This window comes from Chiloscyllium plagiosum, unplaced genomic scaffold (assembly GCF_037043375.1).
Source record: "Chiloscyllium plagiosum isolate Xiang-an unplaced genomic scaffold, Cpla_swu_hap1 HiC_scaffold_23, whole genome shotgun sequence".
NCBI classification, from domain to species: domain Eukaryota; kingdom Metazoa; phylum Chordata; class Chondrichthyes; order Orectolobiformes; family Hemiscylliidae; genus Chiloscyllium; species Chiloscyllium plagiosum.
The window spans coordinates 59,851,159-59,874,317 of NW_028270161.1; the positions used below are offsets into that span (position 1 = coordinate 59,851,159).

The 23,159-nt window shown below is 41.0% G+C and overlaps 1 protein-coding gene across 1 annotated transcript in view; it reads left to right on the forward strand.

Annotated features, from left to right (window-relative positions):
* Window positions 1–23,159, forward strand: part of cfap54 (cilia and flagella associated 54) — a 527,984-nt gene that overhangs the window by 276,651 nt on the left and 228,174 nt on the right. The window contains exons 41-42 of the mRNA XM_087999737.1: window positions 7,717–7,872; window positions 20,642–20,827. Of these exons, the coding sequence (XP_087855863.1) occupies window positions 7,717–7,872; window positions 20,642–20,827 (342 nt within the window). The remainder of the gene's footprint in view (window positions 1–7,716; window positions 7,873–20,641; window positions 20,828–23,159) is intronic.

Sequence of the window (23,159 nt, forward strand, 5' to 3'; positions counted from 1 at the left end):
ATACCATCTGCTCTTATCTCTCTCCATAAGTATCGTAAAGGTCAGGGAGTTGTGATCATTATCACTGAAATTCTCTACCACCAAGAGATCTGACACCTGACCTGCTTCGTTGCCAAGTGCCAAATCCAATATGGCCTCCCCTCTAGTAGGCCTATCTACATATTGAGTCAGGAATCCTTTCTGGACACATCTGACAAAATCTGCCACATCTGCTATTTGAACTAAGGAGGTTCCAATGAGTATTAGGGAAGTTGAAGTCACCCATGACAACAACTCAGTTATTTCTGCACCTTTCCAAAATCTGCCTCCCAATCTGCTCTTCTGTGTCTCTATTGCTATGGGGGGTGGGAGTCTATAGAAAACTCCCAATAAAGTGACTGCTCCTTTCCTGTTTCTGACTTCCATCCATACTGACTCAGTAGACAAACCCTCCTCGATGACTTCCCTTTCTGCAACTGTGATACTATCCCCGATTGGTAATGTCACTTCCCCCACCTCTTTTACCTCCCTCCCTATTCCTTTTGAAACATCTAAACCCTGGAACATCCAACAACCATTATTGCCCCTGTGATATCCAAGTCTCCATAATAGTCACAACATTGTAGTTCCAAGTACTGATCCATGCTCTATGTTCATCACCCTTATTCCTGACACTTCTTGCGTTAAAATAGACACACTTTAACCCATCACACTGACTGCAAGTTTGCCCTGTCTATCCTTCCTCACAGACTCTCTGTACACTGTATCTGCCTGTTCACCAGTTACTCTATCCTCTGATCCATAGCTCTGGTTCCCATCCTACTGCCAAACCAGTTGTAACCCTAGAGCTCTTGGAAAACCTCCAGGATATTGGTGCCACTCCAGTTCAGATGCGACCTGTCTTCCTTATACAGGTGCCACCTTCTCCAGAAGCTATCCCAATGATCCACATATCTGAAGCCTTCCTTCCTACACCAGCTCTGCAGTCATGTGTTCAGCTGCACTCGCTGTCTGTTCCTTGCCTCACTCACATGTGGCACCGGTAGCAATCCTGAGATTACTGTTCAGCTTGTCCTAGAACCATTCTTGTAAATCTCTTCTGCACCCTGTCCAATGAATACAAGTACCCATCTAACATGTATTTGATCGATTTCCCTTCTTTTGCAAATAAAAATTAGTTTATATGTAGAGCTAACTTTTCCAAAACGTCAGTATTCTGTGCAAAGCATTAGTTTGTGAGATGCCCCTCCTTTGGAACCTTGAAAATTTCTGTGTACATGCAGTCCTTTCAGTTTGCTCCTTGAATACACACAACATTTTAGAGATTTTCAAATCAGAAAATATAAATCTAAAATAGCTTCATATTTTGTGAATTCCACAATAGTTTCTTCCAGGAAGCTATTGTGAAAATGCTCTACAAAGTCATTTTCCAAACTAGGAGAAAGTGAGGACTGCAGATGCTGGAGATCAGAGCTGAAAATGTGTTGCTGGAAAAGCACAGCAGGTCAGTCCGCATCCAAGGAGCAGGAGAATCGACGTTTCGGGCATGAGCCCTTCATTCCTGAAGAAGGGCTCATGCCCGAAACATCGATTCTCCTGCTCCTTGGATGCTGCCTGACCTGCTGCGCTTTTCCAGCAACACATTTTCAGCATTTTCCAAACTAATTTGATTGAATAAATCTAAATGAATATTGATGTCCCCTTAATTGCCTTTGTTGTAAGCTCCAATTACTTCTTGCTTTTAATGCTCTGTTCATTGATATAATTCCAGTAGGGGCTAGAAAATGATTTCCAGTAGCCCTCTGTCTGTCTGAGGCTGAAATAAGTTGTGCATTATTGGGATGCACTGCTCTATAATATGGTAGGGCTCTCCAGCTGACCTTACACCCTGTACCCTTCATAAATGTGAGCATTTTCAAATTCTGGTGCTTGTATCCTACCTCATGTTATGTTCCTTCCCATATCACCCTCTACTTGCTGACTTATATTGATCCCAAGCTGGATTTGCCTTAACTTTGCATGTGAAATCCCTCTATGGCCTTGCCTTCCTCCTGTATGTCTTCTCCAATCTCACAACCTTTTGAGGTCTTTCTGCCCTTCCAGTTACAGTCTCTCACGCAGCATTGATGTTCATGGTTGCTTCTTTGGCAGCCATGATATCAAATGTCAAGAACTTCAGCTCTGGAATTCCCTCACCTCCTGACTTGTCTTCTTTTCTCCAAAATGCTACTGGAAACCTAACTCTTTGACAAAGCCTTGTTGGATCCCTTAATTGGATGAACAATATTTTGTTTAATTACACTGCTGTAAATGTGTTGAAATTAAGTTCAACATAAAAGATGCGATGTAAGTTCATGCTTTTTTCGAATATGTCATTCAGCATTTGATGATATTGACATAGTCCAGTCCTGTCGAGGAATCAAACAAGACCATTTTAGCTGGCCCAATATTATAGAGTCATGCGAACCAGGTCTCCTAAACTGAACTAGTTTTATTTGCCTGCATTTGGCCCATGTCCCTCTAAACCTTTCCTATCCATGGACCTGTCCAAATGTTTTTAAATGTTGTAATTGTATTTGCTCTGGCAGCTCATTCCATAAACACATCACATGTCTGTGTGAAAACATTGCCCCTCAGGTCCCTTTTAGATCTTGCCCTCTCACCATAAGCCAATGCCCTTTCCTTTTGCACTTCCCTACCCTGTGGAAAAGACTCTGGCTATGCACCTTATCTTTGCTCCGCATCTATGCTCCGCATGATTTTATAAGCCAGAAAGGAGCCATAGCTTTCAATATTTCTGTCCCCATATTCCAAATGCCAGAAAGTGGCCAAGTGTCAGTTTCCTACTCCCCACAAAAAATGTCCTCACCTTATAACTCAAACTCTCCAGTCTTGGTAACATCCTTGTAAATCTTTTTTGCATCCTTTCCAGTTGAATAACATCCTTCCTATTGCAAGGCAACCGGAATTGTACACAGTAAGCCAAACGTGGCCTTACCAATGTGTTGTACAGCTGTAAATTGACATCCCAACTCCTGTATTCAGACCATTGAAGACAAGCATGCCAAATGCTTTCTTCACCATCCTGTCTACCTGTGATGCCACTTTCAAGGAATTGCTACCTGCACTTCTTGGTATCCCTATTCGACAACACCCTCCAGGCCCAAACATTAACAGTGCAAGTCCTGCCCTGATTTGCCTTACCAAAATGCAACAATTCGCATTTATCGAAATTAAAGTCCATCTAGCATTTCTCTGTCTACGAGCCCAGTTGATTACGATCCCATTGTAATCTTAGAAAACCTCCTTCCTTTTCAACTATACCACCAATTTTGGTGTCATCTACAAACTTACTAATGGTACCTCTTATATTCTCATCAAAATCATTTATATAAATGATGAACAACAGTGGACCCAAGACTGATCCTTGTGTCACCACACTGGTCACAGACCTCCAGTCTGAACAACAACCCTCTGCTACCACTCCCTATCCAAACGGCCATCCCTCCCTGGATCCCATATGATCTAACCCTATTACTTTGTCGAAGATCTTGTGAAAGTCCATGGAGACAACACCTACCTCTCTGCCTTCTTCTACCTTCTTGGTCACTTCTTCAAAAAACTCAATCAAATTTGTGAGACATGATTTCCTACACACAAAGCTATGTTGACTATCCCTAATCAGTTCTGGACTTTCCAAATGCATTTAGATCCTGTCTCTCAGAATGCCCTCCAATAACTTACCCACCTCTGACATCAGGCTCACTGATCTGTAATTCCCAGGTTTTTCTTGCCGTCTTTTTAAAAATAATTTGAGGTCAAACTCTTGTGAGGAGTGCGAGTCCAGCATGGCCAGACGCTTATGGACTGTGATGTTGAGCTGTTAGCTATGTTTCTTTGGTTTTCCACTTCGGGATATAATCGGTTTGTGAGTTTGCTCGCTGAGCTGGTTGATTGGTTCTCAGATGTTTCGTCACCATGCTAGGTAACATTATCAGTGAGCCTCCGATGAAAATCTGGTGTTCTATCTGGCTTGCTATCTATGTGTCTTGGTTCATTGTGGTGGGTGATATCACTTCTGGTTCTTTTTCTGAGAAGTTGTTAAATGGGGACCATCTCAATATGTTTGTTAATGGAGTTCTGGTCTGAATGCCAGTCCTCTCAGAATTCCCGTGCATGTCTTTGTTTAGTTTGTCCCAGGATGGATGTATTGTCTCAGTCGGACTGGTGTCGCTCTTCATCTGTGTGTATGGATAGTAGTGATAATTAGTCATCTCTTTTGGTGGCTAGTTGGTGCTCATGTATGCTGGTGCTAGTCTCCTGCCTGTCTGTCCAATGTAATGTTTGTTGTAGTCCTTGCGTGGCATTTTGTATTTGATGATCATTCTGCTGGTTGTTGGTACAGGGTCTTTTAAATTTATCAGGAGCTGTTTCAAACGCATAAACAACATCCTTACTAGTATAAAGTTCACCAAAGAGGAAGAGAACAACAGTAGACTTCCCTTCCTAGATGTCACAGTAGAACGAAAAACCAATGGAGAGCTGCAGACCAGCATTTACAGAAAAACCACACACACTGCACAGATACTTAACTACAGGAGCAATCATCCCAACACCCACAAACTGAGCTGCATCAGGACATTATTGAAATGAGCCACAACACACAGCAGCACACAGGAACTACGAGAGGCTGAGGAAAAACGCCTATACAACTTATTTAGGAACAACGGTATCCGATAAGCGCAGTCCACCAAATGCTGTACAGCAGACCTAAATAAGAAGACACAACATGCCCGGAGACTCTAGCCACCCTGCCATACAGCTGGGAGATGCTGACCAAACTACTCCAGCCCCTTGGCATCATGGTAGTCCACAAACCTACCACCACACTGAAATAGCTCCTGATGAATTTAAAGGACCCTGTACCAACAACCAGCAGAACGAATGTCATGTACAAAATACCCTGCAAGGAATGCAACAAACATTACATTGAACAAGCAGGCAGGAAACTAGCCACCAGGATACATGAGCACCAACTAGCCACCAATAGACATGACCAATTATCACTAGTATCCCATACACACAGACGAAGAGGGACACCACTTTGACTGGGACAATACATCCATCCTGGGACAGACTAAACAAAGACGTGCACAGGAATTCCGAGAGGCCTGGTATTCAAACTGAAACTCCATTAACAAACATATCGATTTGGATCCCATTTACCAACCTCAAAGAAAAAGAACCGGATGTGATATCACCCACCACGACAGACCAGAACACATAAATAGCAAGCAGGATAGAACACCAGCACTTTATCAGAGGCTCACTGATGATGTTATCTACCATGGTGACAAAATATCTGAGGACAAATCTGCCAGCTCAGTGACTAAATTATCAACCTGGTCCACAACCTGAGCTACAAATCTTTTCCAAAATTGTAAAGGACATGTAACGTTTACTTTTTAACTCCCACTTTCCTAATTTTTCTGCTTTGAACTAGGTACCTTTGTATCCAAGATGGCGCCACTTAAGTGGAGACTTGTAAACTTTTCCCAGTACTCGTGTGAGTACATGTGACAATAAACCAAATTTAGTTAATGGCACAACATTAGCTTCCCTCCAGTCTTCTGGAATCTCATCTGTAGCTTTCGATGATACAAATATCTCTGCTGGCAGCCCTGTAATTTCTTCCTTAATTCCCCTTAATATCCCAGGATATACTTGACCAGATCCTGGGGAATTTTCTACCTTCACATGTCTTAAGACCTTCAGCGCCTCCTCTTCTGTAATGTGAACTCTTTTCAAGATGTCACTATTTATTTCCCAGAGTTTCCTAGCTTCTATATCTTTCTCCACAATAAATACTGACACAAAATATTCATTTAGGATCTCACCCATCTCCTGTGGTTCCACACATGGATAGTCTCACTGACTTTTAAGGGGTCCTATTCCCTCCCTAGTTACTCTTTCTTTCTTTATATACTTGTAGAATCACTTTGGATTCTCCTTGACCTTATCTGCCAAAGCTATCTTATGTCTTCTTTTTCCCGGATTTCCCTCTTGACTGTATTCATGTACCTCCTATACTCCTCAAGGGATACACTTGATCCCAGCTATCTATACCTGACATATGCCTCCTTTTTCTTGACTAGAGCCTCTAGTCATATCTCTAGCCATCTAGAATTCCCTCCTACTCCCAACCTTGCACTTCACATTAACAGAAACATGCTGTTCTTGAACTCTCATTATCTCACTTTGGAAACCTTTCATTTGCCTAATGTCCTTTTCCATGTGAACAGCCTTCCCCAGTCAACGTTTGAAAGTTTTGATCAGATAACAAAAAAATTGGCCTTGCCCCAGTTTAGAACTTATCTTGTGGTCCAATTTTCTTCCCTATTTTCAAACTAATAGAATTATAGTCACTGGTTCCAAATTGTTCCCCCACTAACACCTTAGTCATTTGCTCTGCCTTATTCCCCAAAAGGAGGTTGAGTTTTGCCCCTTCTCGAAGAGGGCCAGCTATATATTGATTGACAAAGTTTTCTTGAACACAGATAACAAATTCCTCCCCATCCAAACCCTTAATACTATGCCAATCTCAGTCTATGTTTGGAAAGTTAAAATCCCCTACTCTTACAATCCTATTATTCCTACGGTTATCTGCGATCTCCCTACATATGTGCTCCTGAATTTCCTGCTGATTATTGGGGTCCTATAGAATAATGCTATCAAAAGTGGTCACCCCTTCCTATTTCTCAGCTCCACCCATATAGCTTCAGTGTTCGATCCCCCAATAATATCCTCTCTAAGTACTGCTGTGATATTTTCCCTGATCAAAAAAGCCACTGCCTCCCCTTGTAGTCTTCCTAAAGTAGAGCATTGATCTGCCAGTTCTGCCTCTTCCTCAGTCATATTTCTGTAATAATAATATTCCAGTCCCATGTTTCCATCCATCATCTATCATCTATCACACCCTGCCTCCTGCATCATCTCAGTGTTTACAACTGCCATTCCTGCTGATCCATATAGTTTGAGAGGAGGTGCCGTCAGACATACCTCCACCTGGCATAGTCGCCAGGGTCAATCGACTGCTCCCTGATCGCGTATATTTGTCAAGAGGAGTATACCATTCCACTGACTGCCATCTCTAACCCTTTAGCAACGAGCGGACCTTGGGGGATAAAGAAGGTCTTACTTTACCCTTACCTTGTTGCTGTTCGCCCTCCTCAACAAAGCCTGGTATTCACTTAGGGTGACCCTTAGATTAAACAGCAGCACTTCAACCACAAAGCAGCTTCTTGTAAAATTGCCTGGAACAAAACACAGCAATGCCTCCCTCTCCCACTAGCCTAAACTCCCACACTTAGCTCAATTCCCAGCATTTGCACTGTCTTGCTGGTTGCACTGTGTTCAAGCATGTACAATGCATATACATTCCATTCATTTTCTTTTTGTCAAATTCCTCATCTATTTATGCACTCATAAAGGAACAACTTTACTCAGTATATTCTTATTGTAAAACCCCAATTCCACTTTTGAATTGAATGAGGCACTCAATAAGATGAGGAAAGAGTACCTTCATGTAAATTTTCCAATAATGTACTGTCTCTTAGCTATTGTATGATGTGCAGCTTGAGTAATTGGTTGTATTTTATTTAGGTTGACTCTGTAACTCGGAAGGAAATTTAACATATACTTATACTGGGATACTAAACCTGTAACTTGCTTGTTTAGAGTTCAAGACAGCAAATAATTTGGTGTCCGTTCCAGTGAATGTGGAGGTTACACTCAGCACCTTCAGGGCATCACTGATCAACGTGAATTATGAGGGCTCTGCCCTCAGGCATAGCAGGAAACTCTTGGCACTACTCCTGGCTTACACGCAACAAAGTAAGTATAAATTATAACAAAATGCAAATATTAAAATCTGTATTTTCATCTCTGTTCATGAATTGTTTACAACTAAATTGAGTTTGTACATATTAAAAACAGACAGAAAACAGTAAGTCCTGCTTAAAGTTGACTCTGTTAGCAGTTTGCTTTAACATTAATAGTGATAATGTATTTATTTAAAGATGTGAGTTTCAATTGCTTTAATGATGTTTATCATAGAGTTCCCATTCTGTGGTTTGTCTGCTTTTAAGATCTTTCCCAATGTTCTGCTCACTGAAGTCCCCTAGCCTTCCAATTCCTGCCCCAATCCTGAGCCCCTCCTCACAACCACATGCCCCACCCTGTCTCTCAACCGTCCATCTGTTCTTACATTTAAAGTCTCTGATATCCACATCTCTTCAGCCTCCCACTCTTAACTTGCACTGCAGTTCTAGGCTCCAGCGAGTGGCAGAAGTTAATCAGTGCAGATAGGTCTCCTTGCCAGATCTGCCACGAGAGCCTGATCAATTAAATCATGTAATTTTAATTTAATTACAATATTTGTATTTGTATTCTTTCTATGATTTTAAAATTATTGTAGTTTAGAGGTTATTTTATGAATATAAACAATCAGAAATGTACATCCCTATTAACTTAATAATGTTTTAATGTTATGTTTTACTGACAGTGGTCCTGAAGTATCTAACAGTGGTGTTTCGTTCATATTGACTAATCTATTTTATTTTGCAAATTATTTTAGTTGCGAATACATGTTACTGCACATATAGAGTGCAATATTTTAATCTGTGCTTTATATTTATTGTGCATGGACTGTTCAAAGGAATTTAACATTGAACTCTATGAAAACCATTTAAAGTTATTTCACTTAAAGTTGTGATTTTCAGGCACAAAACCATAACTTTAAGTGAGGACTTACCTTACAAATAAAGAATGAAAAGTTAGACATGTTCACACTTGAATCAGCCTCAGCTGAAGTACTGGGATGATTTTAATAACAGACCAGAGAGTGGGGAAAGTGGCGAGTGGGGAATTTAATTAGTGGCAAATTTTCAGTTTCCCAGTGTCAGGATGACGTTGTCAGCAGCTTGAAGGTGAATGGGAGTACCCAACAGCATAATAACATAGAAACTAGGGGTAGGGGTAGGTCATTCAGCCCTTTGAGCCTGCTCTACCATTCAATATGATCATGGCTGATTTTGCTATCCCACTTCTGCTTTCTCTCTGTATTCCTTGGTTCCTTTAGCTGCAAGGGTCACACCCAGCTCCCTCTTGAATGTATCTAACAAACTACCCCAACAGCTTTCTGTGGTAGAGAATTCTGCACATTCACAGCTCTTATGAATGAAGAAATTCTTCCTTATCCCAGTCCTGAATGCCCTACTATTTATTCTTAGTCTGTGACCCCTGGTTCTGGCCTGCCTCCAACATTGGGATTATTCTTCCCACATTTAGCCTGTCCAGTCCCATCAGGATTTGATATTTTATCTGAGATTTGCCCCTCATGCTTCTAAATTCCAGTGAACACAAGCCCAGTCAATTCAGTCTTTCTTTATATGTCAGTCCTGCCATTCCGGGAATCTGTCTGGTGAGCCTTTGCCAGATTCCCTCATTAGCAAGAATGCCTTTCCTTAGACTAAGAGACCAAAACTGCACACAATACTCAAGGTGTGGCCTCACCAAGGCCCTACATAACCACAGCAGGATGTCCTTACTCTTATACTCAAATCCTCTTGCTGTGAAGGCCAGCATGCCATTAGCTTTCCTCACCATCTGCTGCGTATTTATGCCAACCTTCAGCAACTGTTTCACCATGGCACCCAGGTCTCGTTGTGTTACACCTTATCCTAAACTGCTACCATTCAGATAATCTACCTTTCTGTTTTTGCGACCAAAGTTGATAACCTCACATTTATCTACATTATATTGCATTTGCCAAGTACTTGCCCACTCAGTTAACTTGTCCAAGTCACCTTGCAGCCTCTTAGAATCTTCCTCACAGCAAACACTGCTAACCAACTTAGTGTCATCTGTCCATTTGGGGATATTAAATTCAATTCCTTCGTCCAAATCATTAATGTATATTGTGAATAGCTGGGGTTGCAGCACTAAACCCTGCGGTACCCCACTTGTCACTGCCTGCCACTCTGAAAAGGACCCATTTATTCCAACTCTCTACTCTCTGACTGCCAACCATTTCTCTATCCACATCAATACATCACCTCTGTTATCATGAACTTTAATTTTGCTAACTAAGTAGGAGGCTTGCATTCCAGTCCCCACCATCATCTGAGTTAAAAAAATTTCCTCAAATCCCTCCAAACCTTTCACCTTTGTTCTTGACCCTTCAATGAAGAGGAACAACTGCTTTCTGTCCACTCTGTCTGTGCCCCTCATAATTGTATACAACTCTATCAGGTGTTCCCTCAACCTTCTTTGCTCCAAAGAAAATAACCCAAGCTTATCCAACTTCTCCACAATTAAAATGCTCCAAACCAGGCAATATCCCAATGAATCTCTTCAATGCTGTCCATGCAATCACATCCTTCCTATAGTATGGTGCCCAGAACTGCAAATTGTACTCAAACCAAAGTTCTGTACAGCTCCAATTTGATCTCCTTGCTCTTATAAACAAGCCTCAACAGATAAAGGCAAATGCCCTATGTTCCTCCTTAACTACCTTATTAACGTGCACTGTTATCTTCAGGGATCTGTGGACAAGCACTGCAAGGTCCCTTTGTTCCTCTGAGCTTTCTAGTCATTCATAGAGTACTCCCTTGTTGCTTCTCCCAAAGTGCATCACCTTAGGGTTAAATTCCATTTGTCACTTCTCTACCCATCTGACCAATCAATTTATTGTATTTCCTGTAACCTAAGATCTTACTCCACACTGTCAATTACCCAGCGAGTCTTTGTGTCATCCATAAAGTTATCATTCTCCCACATTCTCATCTACATCATTTATGAATATCACAAAGATTAAGGGACCCAACACTGATCCCTGTGGAACACCACTGCACACTTGGCTCCAGTCACACAAACAACCTTTGCCTCTTATGCCATACAATCTTGGTGAAAAGACTGGTTGCAAGAGGGATACAATGGTTTATACAGAGATATTGATAGGTTGCGTTAGTGGGCAAACAGTTGGAAATGGGCATATTGTGGGAAGTTGTCTATTTTGGAAAGGAGAATGAAAGAACAGTATTATTTAAGTGGAAAATAACTGCATGAAACGCAGAAATTCAACACACAGTTGCAGCAGGTAATCAGGAAGTCTCATGTTGACCTTTATTTTAAGGGGCTGATGTATATGAGTAGGGAAGTCTTACTGCAACACTACAAGGACTACTGTAAGACATTTTGGTCTGCCTACTTAAGGACATGTATTATTTCATTGGAGGCAGTTCAGAGAAGTTTCATTGGAATAATCCCTGGTCACGAGAGATCATCTTATGAGCAGAAGTTAGTCAGTTTGGGATTTGACTCATTGGAGTTTAGAGGAATGAGAGGTGATATTATTAAAACATATTGGATTCTTAAAGGCTTGACGGTAAATGCTGAGAAGATGTTTCCCTCACAAGAGAATCTAGGACCAGGGAGCATAGTCTCCGAATAAAGGGTTGCAGTTTAAGGCTGCGAGAAGAAGGAATTTCTTCTTTTAGAGGGTTGAGTGGCTTTGGAACCCCTTGCCATGGAGAGCTATGCTGGTAGAATCCTTATGTATATTTAAGGCTGGTGTGGGTTATTGATCAGTTGGGGAATCAAGGCATATGGGGAATGGACAGAAAAGTGGATTTGAGAAATGTTGGATCAGCCATGATTCTACAACATTGCAGAGTAGTCTCAAGGGGCCAAATGGTCTTCTACTGTTCCTATTTCCCATGGACATGCTTAAATCATGCTTAACAAATCAACTGGAATTTTATGATGATGTATCTAGAAGAATAGATCATGGAGAACCAGCGGATGTGGTGTATTTGGATTTCAGGTTTTTGATATTGTCTCTCATAAAAGGTTAATGGACAGAACTAAAGCACATGGGATAGAGGATATTGTGTTGGCATGGATTGAACATTGGTTAACAGACAGGAAACAGAATGGTAATGCATGAGTCTTTTTCTGGGTGGCAAGCAGTGAATATTGGTGTACCGTAAGGTTAGTGCTTGAGCCCAATTATTCATGACATATATAAATGATAAGGGAACCAAATGCAATACTGTCAGTTTACTGAAGCACAAAACTGGATGAGCTTGTGAAGAGGAGGCAGGAGGCTTCAAGGTGATTTTGACAAGGTGAGTGAGTGGTCAAGCACATGACAGATGCAGTACACTTTGTAATGTGCCTTTGGTGTGAAAAACAGAAAGGCAGACCAGTATTTAAATGCTAATACAGAGGAACCTTGATTATCCAAATGAGATGGGTGGGCACTATTTCATTTGGATAATTGATTAATCGGTTAATTGATTTCCTCTGGGCCTTAGAGTTTTCTGTGGAAATCTGGTCCCTGTTCAGGAGACTAGGCAAAAGCACACTGCACGTGAGACCCCGCCCCTCCGCTCTCGAACCTGGCCCCAACCCTGTTTCTAATCATTATACCTGTAAACAAAAGACATGATCAGGGTTGAAACAGCTTTTTGTTTCCATCGGGATCTTAAGATCCCTTCGGATAATTGATATTCGGATAATCGAAGTTCCTCTGTATATGGGAAGTGTGGATATATAAAGGGATCTGAATGATCTTATTAATGTAAGTAGACAGAAAGGTACTGCAAGCAATTAGGAAAGCAAATAGTATGTTGGCCGCTGATACAAGAGGATTGGAGATAGGAATGTCTGACTGCAGTTATCCAGGATATTGCTGAGTGAAGGGTGTGGGCAGATAGTCAAATGTGAAAATGAAAGGTTATGGATAATTGAATGTAGTTTAAGGGTGATAGTGGATAGACTGAGCATGACTAAAGAAAGATGATGGGTGGGAAAAATTTAATTAATTAGTAAATGTGGAAGATAAAGCTGATACCAGTAATGGTGCCCACAGAACTATCACTGATTGTTGTAAAACCACATTTAGTCCCTTCCTGTCTAATAGGAACAGAAATCTCTAACAGTCTAAGAGAAAAAGAAGAGCAGATATGTAGGGAAATCTCAGAGAAGTGTAAAAGTAATAGAGTAGTATTAGTAGGGGATTTCAAATTCCCCAGCATAAACTGGAGAAGTCATAAATGTGAAAGGTTTAGTGGGGGCGGAATTTTTAAAATGCATCTCAGAGAGTTTTTAAAGCCATTACATAGAAGGTCTTACAAGAGAGGGGTTGGTCCTGAACTTAATTTTACGTAATGATACTGGCAAGTGGTTGAAATTTTAATGGAGGAGCATTTTGCTGACCGTGATCATAACTCCATTAGATTCAAACTCATTATGGAAAAGGACAAAAGATGGGCCTTAAGTCAAAGTGCAAAAGTGCAGGAAGGCCAATTTTAAAAAGATCAGATATGATTTGGCCAGAGTGGACTGGGAGTAGATACTTTCAGATAATTCTGTCTCAAAGCAGTGGGATGCAAGAAGGAAATATGGAGAGTACAGGGCCAACATATACCAATAAAGATAAAGGGCGAGACCATTAAATCTTGTGAATACTGGATATTGAGGAATATACTGGGTTGGATGAAGAGAAAAAAGGAGGCAAATGGCAGATACAGCAGAGCCCGAGAGAGGACAGAATGAATAATAGGGAAGTTTAAAGCAAGATTAGGAGGACAAAAAAGGCAAATGAAAGAATAATGGCTGATAAAAGAAAGGAAAATCCGAAGTTATTTTTCAAATACATTAAGGAAAATAGGGTAAATAGGACCATTTAGAACCACAGTGTGGAGCCAGAGGATATAGGTAGGGTTCTAAGTGAATTATTTATGTCAGCTTTCACTAGTGAGAGGATTGATATGGATATAGAAATCAGCCAGAAGGATTGTGTCACATAATTAAAAAAATTAGCACTGACAATAAGAAGGAACTGAATGGCTTGGCAGGCTTAAAACTGGATAACTCTCCAGGATTGGATGAAATATATCCCAAGTTGTTGAGTGAGGCAAGGGAGCAAGTAGCAGAGGCATTGTCAATACTTTTTAATTCTTGTCTGGCCACAGGGGAGGTGTCAGAGCACTGGAGGACACCCAATATGGTACCATTATTTAAGATGGAGATGGGATAAACCAGGAAACTACAAGCCAGTTAGTCTAACTTCAATGGTAGGGAAACTTTTAGAAGCAATTATGAGGGACACAATAAATTTGCATTTGGAGAAGAGAGGCAGGGATTAATCAGGAACACATCCACTGAAACAATACATTTTCTCAGGGAGAAAGGAAGGGGTATTGTCGGCTTCCTAACCCATGACCTAATAATCCTATACAAGAACAAAGCCTTGAATAACACAAGAATTTTGAATTAGCAATGATGTGGATAGGCCACCACACCTTTGCCTCCCTCATAAATGAGAGATCATTGACATCCTTTCAGAAATTGATAACTGCAAGAGATAAGGCAAGTCTTACAAGCTATCGACAAAAGCCCTATCAACATGATCAACCTTGAAACATGAAGAAAGTAACCAAAAATATACTTCACACCATGCCATCAAATGGTTGGATATGAATGCCAATTTTGTGCCATCTCATTCTTAGGCAGTCCCTCAGTATTACTGATAGCCTATTTCTACTCTAGTTCAGTGGGTTTTGAGATGAATAATAAACCCAATCTGAAACCTATAAAGGAAGATACTTGTGATTGTTAAAGGTCTCAGCTCGAGGGCGTCTCTGCAGGAGTTTTTCAGGGTAATGTCCTAGGTCCAATCATCTTCAGCTGCTTCATCAAAAGACCTACCCTCCATCACAATGTCAGAAGTGGAAATGTTTGCTGTGTTACAATGCCAGATGATGTTATTACTGGAAATTTCAGATACCATGCTGAAATCTAGCTGGATAGATCATACTTTGTTTTGATTTTATTAAAGTAATAAAGCAGAAGTTTATTAAGCAAAAGCAATGAAGATAAAACCGAATAAACCTGACTTGTTACTTATATAGTAAATGTAAAGATTTTAAAACACAAGATTACATATAACCCCAAAAGCAATCTTTGACAGATCCCAAAACACTCCTTTATAGATCTCTATAACACTCCTCCAGAATACAAAACACTGCTTGCACAGTACTCACACCAAAGAAAATCACCTTCCACATCACCTCCATAGACTTAATTTCACTGTGATTACTCCCCACTATCTGGAAAATCTGATGGCTTCTTCTTGGACTTCCATTCACCTAATCTTAAACATTCTCAGCTTCAAATAACCTCTTCAGGGTTTTATCCAAATACTTCTGACCTGGCAGTATCACTAAATTCCTCATTGAGAGGTAACTGATTGTGAGCAAATGTGTCACCTGCCTTTCTCAGGACTAACTAATTTACACATCCATCTTCATCCAAAATTTCTTTAGCACTGCCTCAATCTGAAACTAAAATTAGCCCCTTTTTTCAATTATGGGTTTTTTCTCAGACTCAACAAGAACAAGCTCAGGAACTTCCAACGGAAAGCTTAAGGCACAATTCTGCGTATCTTGAACAGGTGTAAACTCACTGAATTTACGTAAAAAACCACTAGTCCTTGAGACTACCTCTCTTAAAGTATTTTGAAAGAAATAACCATAGCTACAGAAATACATTCAGTTAATTATTAAACCGTTCAGACAGTGTGAGAAATGTTTCATGGAGAAAACCCACATGCCACAAATTCAATATTCAAAAATCCAAAATTAAAAACAAATTATATTAAAATCCATATAAATATCATATCCTATATCACAGGGGATGATTGCATAATGTCCAGCACCATTTGTGATTCTGCAGGTGCTGAAACCATCTACGTCCAAATGCAGCAAGACCTGGACGATATCCAGGTTTGGGCTGACAAGTTGCAAGTAACATTCACACCGCATAACCTCCAGACAATGATAATTTCCAACAAGAGAGACTCTAATCAATGCCCCCTGGCATTCAATATCTTTCAACAGGATTTAACAAACTAGAATGGGAGCATCTACTTGCAGGTAGTCTACATTTACAGAGTGGGAGTCTTTTAAGGGTGGTATGGTAAGAGTTCAAGGTCACATGTTCCTCTGAAGGCAAGGGAACAACACCAGAGAACACTGGATATGAAGGGAAATTGGAGTGTGATAAAAAAGAAGGAAGCATATGTCAGGTACAATGCATTAAAAAAAACAGAGGAGGCCCTTTAGGAGGATCTAAAGTGTGGTGGAGTGCTTAAAAGAAATTAGGAGAGCATAGAGGGGCCATGAAATATCTTTGGCAAATAGGATTCAGAAAAATCTTATACGTATATTATGAGCACAATGATTGCCAAGGTAAGAGTGTGGCCTGTTAGAGACCAAAGAGGCAACCTGCATGTGGAGCCAGAAGTCTTAAATGAATATTTTTCCTCTGTATTCACAAGGGAGAAAGACATTATAGCTGGAGATTTCAGTTGGAATGGTGAGGTTCTAGAACTTGTTTAGATTAATCATGAGGAGGTATTAGATGTTTTAACAAGCATAAAGATAATCCCCAAGGCTGAGATGAGATTTATCCCAAACTGTTATGGGAAGCAATGGAGAAAATTGCTGGGGTCCTGGTGGTGATATTCAAATCTTGCTGGCCACAGGTGATGTGCCAGATGATTGGAGGATAGTTAATGTGGTTCCTTTGTTCAATAAGGGCAGCAGGGGTAGGCTAGATGGTCAGTTAGCCTGATGTCAGTGGTAGGGAAATTATTGAAAAAAAATCTGAAGGACAGGATTAATTAACACTTAGAAAAACAAGGATTGATCAGGGATGGTCAGTACAGATTTGTTAGAGGGAGATCCTATCTGACTAATTTAATTGAGTTTTTTGAAACAAGTGACTAAATATATTGATGAGCGCAATACAGTTGATGTGATTTACATTTACTTCAGTTAGACCTTTGACAAGGTCCCAAATGCAAACTGGTGGAAAAGGTGGAAGCTCATGGGATGCAAGGCAAGTTGGCAAACTGGATCCAAAATTGGCTTGCAACTAGGAGGCAAAGTGCGATGGATGGTTGTTTTTGTGATTGGAAACCTGTGACCAGTAGTGTACCACAGAGACTGGTGCTGGGGCCCTTGCTGTTTATTTAGTACATTAACAACCTGATGTGATTGGAGTAGATATAATTGATAAGCTTACAGATGACATGAAAATTAGTGGTGTGGTCGATAATGAGGAGGATGATCTCAGGCTACGTTTTGATATTGATCAGCTGGTAAATTGGGCAGAGCAATGATATTTAATCTTGATAAATGTGGGTGTTGCATTTTGGGAGGTTTAAAAAGGGAAGGATATCCACACTGAATGGTGGGCTCCTGGGGAGCATTGAGGGACAAAAGGATTTTGGCATACAAATCCATAAATCCCTGAAGGTGTCTGCACAGGTAGTGAAGAAGACATATGGGATGCTTGCCTTCATTAGCTGGGGTATAGAATATAGGAGCAAGGAAGTCTTATTACAACTTTGTAAAACATTGGTTAGGACATTGGTGGAATACTGTGTACTCTGGTTGCCACACAATCCCATTGTTGTAGGTCTGGAGTGACATGTTGGTCAGACCAGGTAGTACAACAGATTGCCTTCCCTAAAGAGCATAAGAGAACCAAATGGGATTTTACACTAATGGTCACCATTACTGAGACTCACTTTCAATTCCAGATTATACTAATTGAATTTAAGTTCCACCAATGGTGTGATTTGAATCATCAAATCCCTACAGTGTGAAAACAGGCCATTCGGCCCAACAAGTCCACACTGACCCTCCGAAGAGTTTCCCACCCAAACCTATGCCCCTACCCTCTTACTTTACATTTCCCCTGACTAATGCCTCTAACGACATATGCCTGAACACTGTGGGCAATTTAGTATGGCCAATTCACCTAACCAGCATATCTTTGGACTGTGGGAGGAAACTGGAGCACCGGAGAAAACCCACGCAGACACAGGGAGAATGTGCAAACTCCACACGGACATTTGCCTGAGTCTAGAATCGAACCTGGGTGCCTGGCACTGTGAGACAGCAGTGCTAACCACTGAGCTACCATGTACTCAGAGCATTAGCAAGCCAATGCCTTGGACAAATCAAGCAATATTTACATCATCTCCCGAGAATTGTCTTTTTCTGCCTATTTGCCAAGTATTTGGAAGACCTTCTTAACCTCTGCAGATGCAGGACATGCCCCCTCTTCCACCTCCTCCACTAAACACCTCCAGTATCTCCTCTGGAAGAGATGCAGGTCTGGCTTTAACTAGTAATGGGCAGTGTGGCTCAGTGGTTAGCACTGCTGCCTCTCAGCATCAGGTTCCAAGTTCGATTCCAGCTTTGGGCGACTGTCTGTGTGGGGTTTGCACATTCTCCCCATGTCTGCATGAGTTTCCTCCCACAGTTCAAAGATGTGCAGGTCAAGTGAATTGGCCATGCTAAATTGCCCATAGTGTTAGGTGCATTAGTGAGAGGGAAATGGGTCTGTGTGGGTTACTCTTCAGAGGGTCGGTGTGGACTGGTTGGGCTGAAGGGTCTGTTTCTGCACTAATCTAGTCTAGTCTAATCTAGTAACAATATTAGAGTCCCCGTTAATGTGTGCATTCAATGAACAAGAGTATTTAGTACAATTTTCGAGGAGAGAGTGAGGACTGCAGATGCTGAAGATAAGAGCTGAAAATGTGTTGCTGGAAAAGCGCAGCAGGTCAGGCAGCATTCAAGGAGCAGGAGAATCGACGTTTCGTGCATGAGCCCTTCTTCAGGAATGAGGAAAGTGTGTCCAGCAGGCTAAGATAAAAGGTAGGGAGGAGGGACTTGGGGGAGGGGTGTTGGAAATGCGATAGGTGGAAGGAGGTCAAGATAGGCTGGAGTGGGGGTGATAGCGAACAGGCAGAACCAAGATGAAGTGTTACATTGAACAGGTTGTTACATTGATGGGGATAGTTTCGTAAGGTCTGACATTTTCACTAAAATTAATTGTGATGTTTAGGTCAATTACAATCGCAGAGTAAACTGGGCAAGTACATCTAACAAGAACTTTCAGTTCAGACTCGCTATAAGTTATTACAAAATATTGAGGGAAGAGGATCCTTTCACAGGGTTTATAGATTTTATTAACTTTTCCATAATAATAAAAATCTGTGATAAAATGAGCTGTTGCATTTGTGATGGAAACCAGTCCTCAAGGTATGGTTGGCAGAACATCTTGCATTTTGATTAACGTTGATTTTCTGTCTTCACATTCTTTTGAGGATGACACACACTTAGCATCTTAAAAATCATGCTTCCTTGCTGTTTATTTATCTACAATGATCACTTGATGGAATTGATATGTACTTGCCCTTTTTCACAACTATTTAATGTAACATGTTTATTATCCTCACTGATTAAAAAGCTAACAGCCGTCCTATGATCATTCACATTCTAAGAACTTTAAACAATGAATCTTTACATGGTCTGAATTGATCCTTTTAATCATTTCTTGACCTGTCATGGACTGTAGCTAACCTTCTACAGACCTAATCCCTGATGCCTTGTCTATTTTACACATAGAATATAATTTTAACAAATATATTTAGGGATATGATGGCAAAATTTACTATAATGAAGCCAATTCAATCCTACATCATCTTCTTTCAATCTCGTCTACAGCTTTCACTGCTTATAATATGGTCTCTACACTGAGGAGATGAAAGACATATTGGGTGACCATTTTACAGATGACAAATGTTCTGTCCATAAAAATGGCTCCAAACTTCCAGTTGCCAACCACTTCAACACACCACTGTGTTCTCATGACAATATTTCTGTCTCAGGCCAAGTGTAGTGCTAGAGAGAGGCCGATTGCAAGCTGGAGAAACAATACCTCATCTTCCACCTTGGACCTTACAACCTTTAGGATTCAACATTGAGTTTAACAATTTCAGAACATAAACACCCTCCTCAAAGTTTTTTCCCCTCCCTCCCTATAGATCCTGTTTTGTATGGGTTGTTCCCAGCACAGGCATGCATTTTCAGCCATTCACATTTCTTGTTAGCACCCTGTTCAGCATCTAACTTCTTCTCAGCTTGTCCTCAGCAATCTATTCATTTGGCTGTTCTTTTGACCCTCATCTCCCTGCCTATTTGCAGGACCTTTCCACTTAACCCCCTTGTAATGTTTAAGATATAGATATGAGGCTGAATTATGCAGTAAGATTAGATTAGATTAGATTACTTACAGTGTGGAAACAGGCCCTTCGGCCCAACAAGTCCACACCGACCCGCCGAAGCGCAACCCACCCAGACCCATTGCCCTACATTTACCCCTTCACCTAACACTACGGGCAATTTAACTTGGCCAATTCACCTAACCTGCACATTTTTGGACTGTGGGAGGAAACCGGAGCACCCGGAGGAAACCCACGCAGACACAGGGAGAACATGCAAACTCCACACAGAGAGTCGCCTGAGGCGGGAATTGAACCTGGGTCTCTGGTGCTGTGAGGCAGCAGTGCTAACCACTGTGCCACCATGCCGCCCATAACTTTATTTTCAGTTTGATAACTGGAATCGACATTTTTTCTGCAGCATAACATTGTGACTTTCTCATATTTTATCAGATAAAGACATTACAACATTGTAGTAAAAGCTTAAAAAAGGGCTGAAACTCCTGTTTCATTTAGGACGGAGAGACATCATGAAACGCACACTTGGAGCTGTTGGGTTCAATGCAACACCAGTACCTGTGGAAAACGCCAAGCCTGCCGACCTATCCAATGAAGACTTTGATACATTTGATGGTATTTTGTGTAAACCGCTGCCTTGGTCACAGGTTTCACTTGTGATTTTATCATATAAAAATACCATTGGTAAGTTTACCTTCTACTTAGTATCGCCTTTGCTTTTAATGGTTCGTTGATACATACCTAAATATATCTACCAAGACAATAGTAGAGCTTTTATAAATGTGTTATTATATGGTGGCTATGTTTATTGTAAAGACATTTGTTTAGGTGTCTGTTGATGAACAGGACAATTATGGGGTACTTAAATCACAAACGTAGTTCAACTGAGGAATACTTTCAATACATTTTCAAAGTTTTCAGTCAATTGTTTAACTAACTGTAAGAATAATGTATCTCTCACCATTATACATTTGTACATTTAATCTGAACAACATTTAATGCAATGCCGGATGTACCACCTTGGGTGTTTTGTATGAATTTAGGTGCTGTGGTCACTGTTGCAGATTGATCACAAAATCAAAGTATCGATCAGAAATAGTAATGTGATTCAAATTCCCATTATATTCTTCAAAATGCTCCTCATAGCTATTTATTTCTGAAAAAGTAATAACCATTTGTATAGTTGGACAGGACCTTTGTTAAGGGAATCCAGGGTTATGAGGAGGAGGCAAGAGAATGGGGTTGAGAAACATAAAATGATTGAATGGCAGAGCAGACTCTAATGGCTTAATTTTGCTCCTGTAACAGGCATAGATAGGTTATTGATTGATTGGGATATGAATTGCTTAGAAGAACAAAAGAACAAAGAAAGTTACAACACAGGAACAGATCCTTTGGCCTTCCAAGCCTGCGTCAATCTAGATCCTCTATCTAAACTTGTCACCTATTTTCTAAGGATCTTTATCTTTCTGCTGTTTGTCCCTTCATGTATCTGTCGAGATACATCTTAAATGACGCTATCGTGCCCACCTCTACCACCTCTGCTGACAATGCGTTCCAGGCACCCACCACCCTCTGCATAAATAACTTTCCATGCATATCTCCCTTAAACTTTTCCCCTCTCACTTTGAACTCATAACCCACTCTGAGAAAAAGCGTCTTGCTATCCACCCTGCCTACTTCTCATGATTTTGTGAACCTCAATCAGGTCTCCCCATCAACCTCTGTCTTTCTAATGAAAACAATCTTAATCTACTCAACCTTTCTTCTTAACTAGGGCCCTCCATACCAGGCAACATCCTGGTGAACCTCCTCTGTACCCTCTCCAAAACACCCACGTCCTTTTGGTAATGTGGCGACCAGAACTGTACACAGTATTCCAAATGTGGATGACTCAAAGTCCTACACAACTGTAACATGACCTGCCAAATCTTGCACTCAATACCCCATCTGAAGAAGGAAAGCATGCCGTACGCCTTCTTGACCACTCTATCGAACTTCATTGCCACCTTCAGGGTATAATGGACCTGAACACCCAGATCTCTCTGTACATCAATTTTCCCCAGGGCTTTTCCATTTACTGTAAAATTTGATCTGAAATTGGATCTTCCAAAGTGCATTGTTTCACATTTGTCGGGATTGAGCTCCATCTGCCATTTCACTGCCCAACTCTCCAATCTATTTATATTCTGTTGCATTCTTTGACAGTCCCCTCGAATTTTTGCTACTCCACAAATCTTAGTGTCATCTGCAAACTTGCTAATCAGACCACCGATACCTTCCTCCAGACCATTTATGTATAAAGTCCATGTATATGACATTGGCAGCCCTTCCCTCATCAATCAATTTTGTCACTTGCTCAAAGAATTCTTTTAAGTTGGTAAGACATGACCTTCCCTGCACAAAGCCATGCTGCCTATCACTGATAAGCCCATTTTCTTCCAAACATAAATAGATGCTATGGAGAAAGTGAGGACTGCAGATGCTGGAGATCAGAGTTGAGAGTGTGGAGTTGGAAAAGCACAGCAGGTCAAGCAGCATTCCAGGAGCAGGAGAATCGACATCTTGGGCATAAGCCCTGATTCCTGATGAAGGGCTTATGCCTGAAACATCGATTCTCCTGCTCTTTGGATGCTGCCTGACCTGCTGTGCTTTTCCAGCACCACACTCTTGATATAAATAGATCCTATTCCTCACTATCTTCTCCAGCAGCTTCCCTACCACTGACGTCAGGCTCACTGGTCAATAATTACCTGGATTACCCCTGCTACCTTTCTTAAACAAGAGGACAACATTACCAATTCTCCAGTCCTCTGGGACCTCACCCTTGTTCAAGGATGCTGCAAAGATATCTGTTAAGGACTCAATTATTTCCTCTTTCCCTTCCCTCAGTAACCTGGGATAGATCCCAATCGGACCTGGGGACTTGTCCACCTTAATCCCTTTTAGAATACCCAACACTTCCTTCCTCCTTATGCCGACTTGACCCAGAGTAATTTAACATCTATCTCTAACC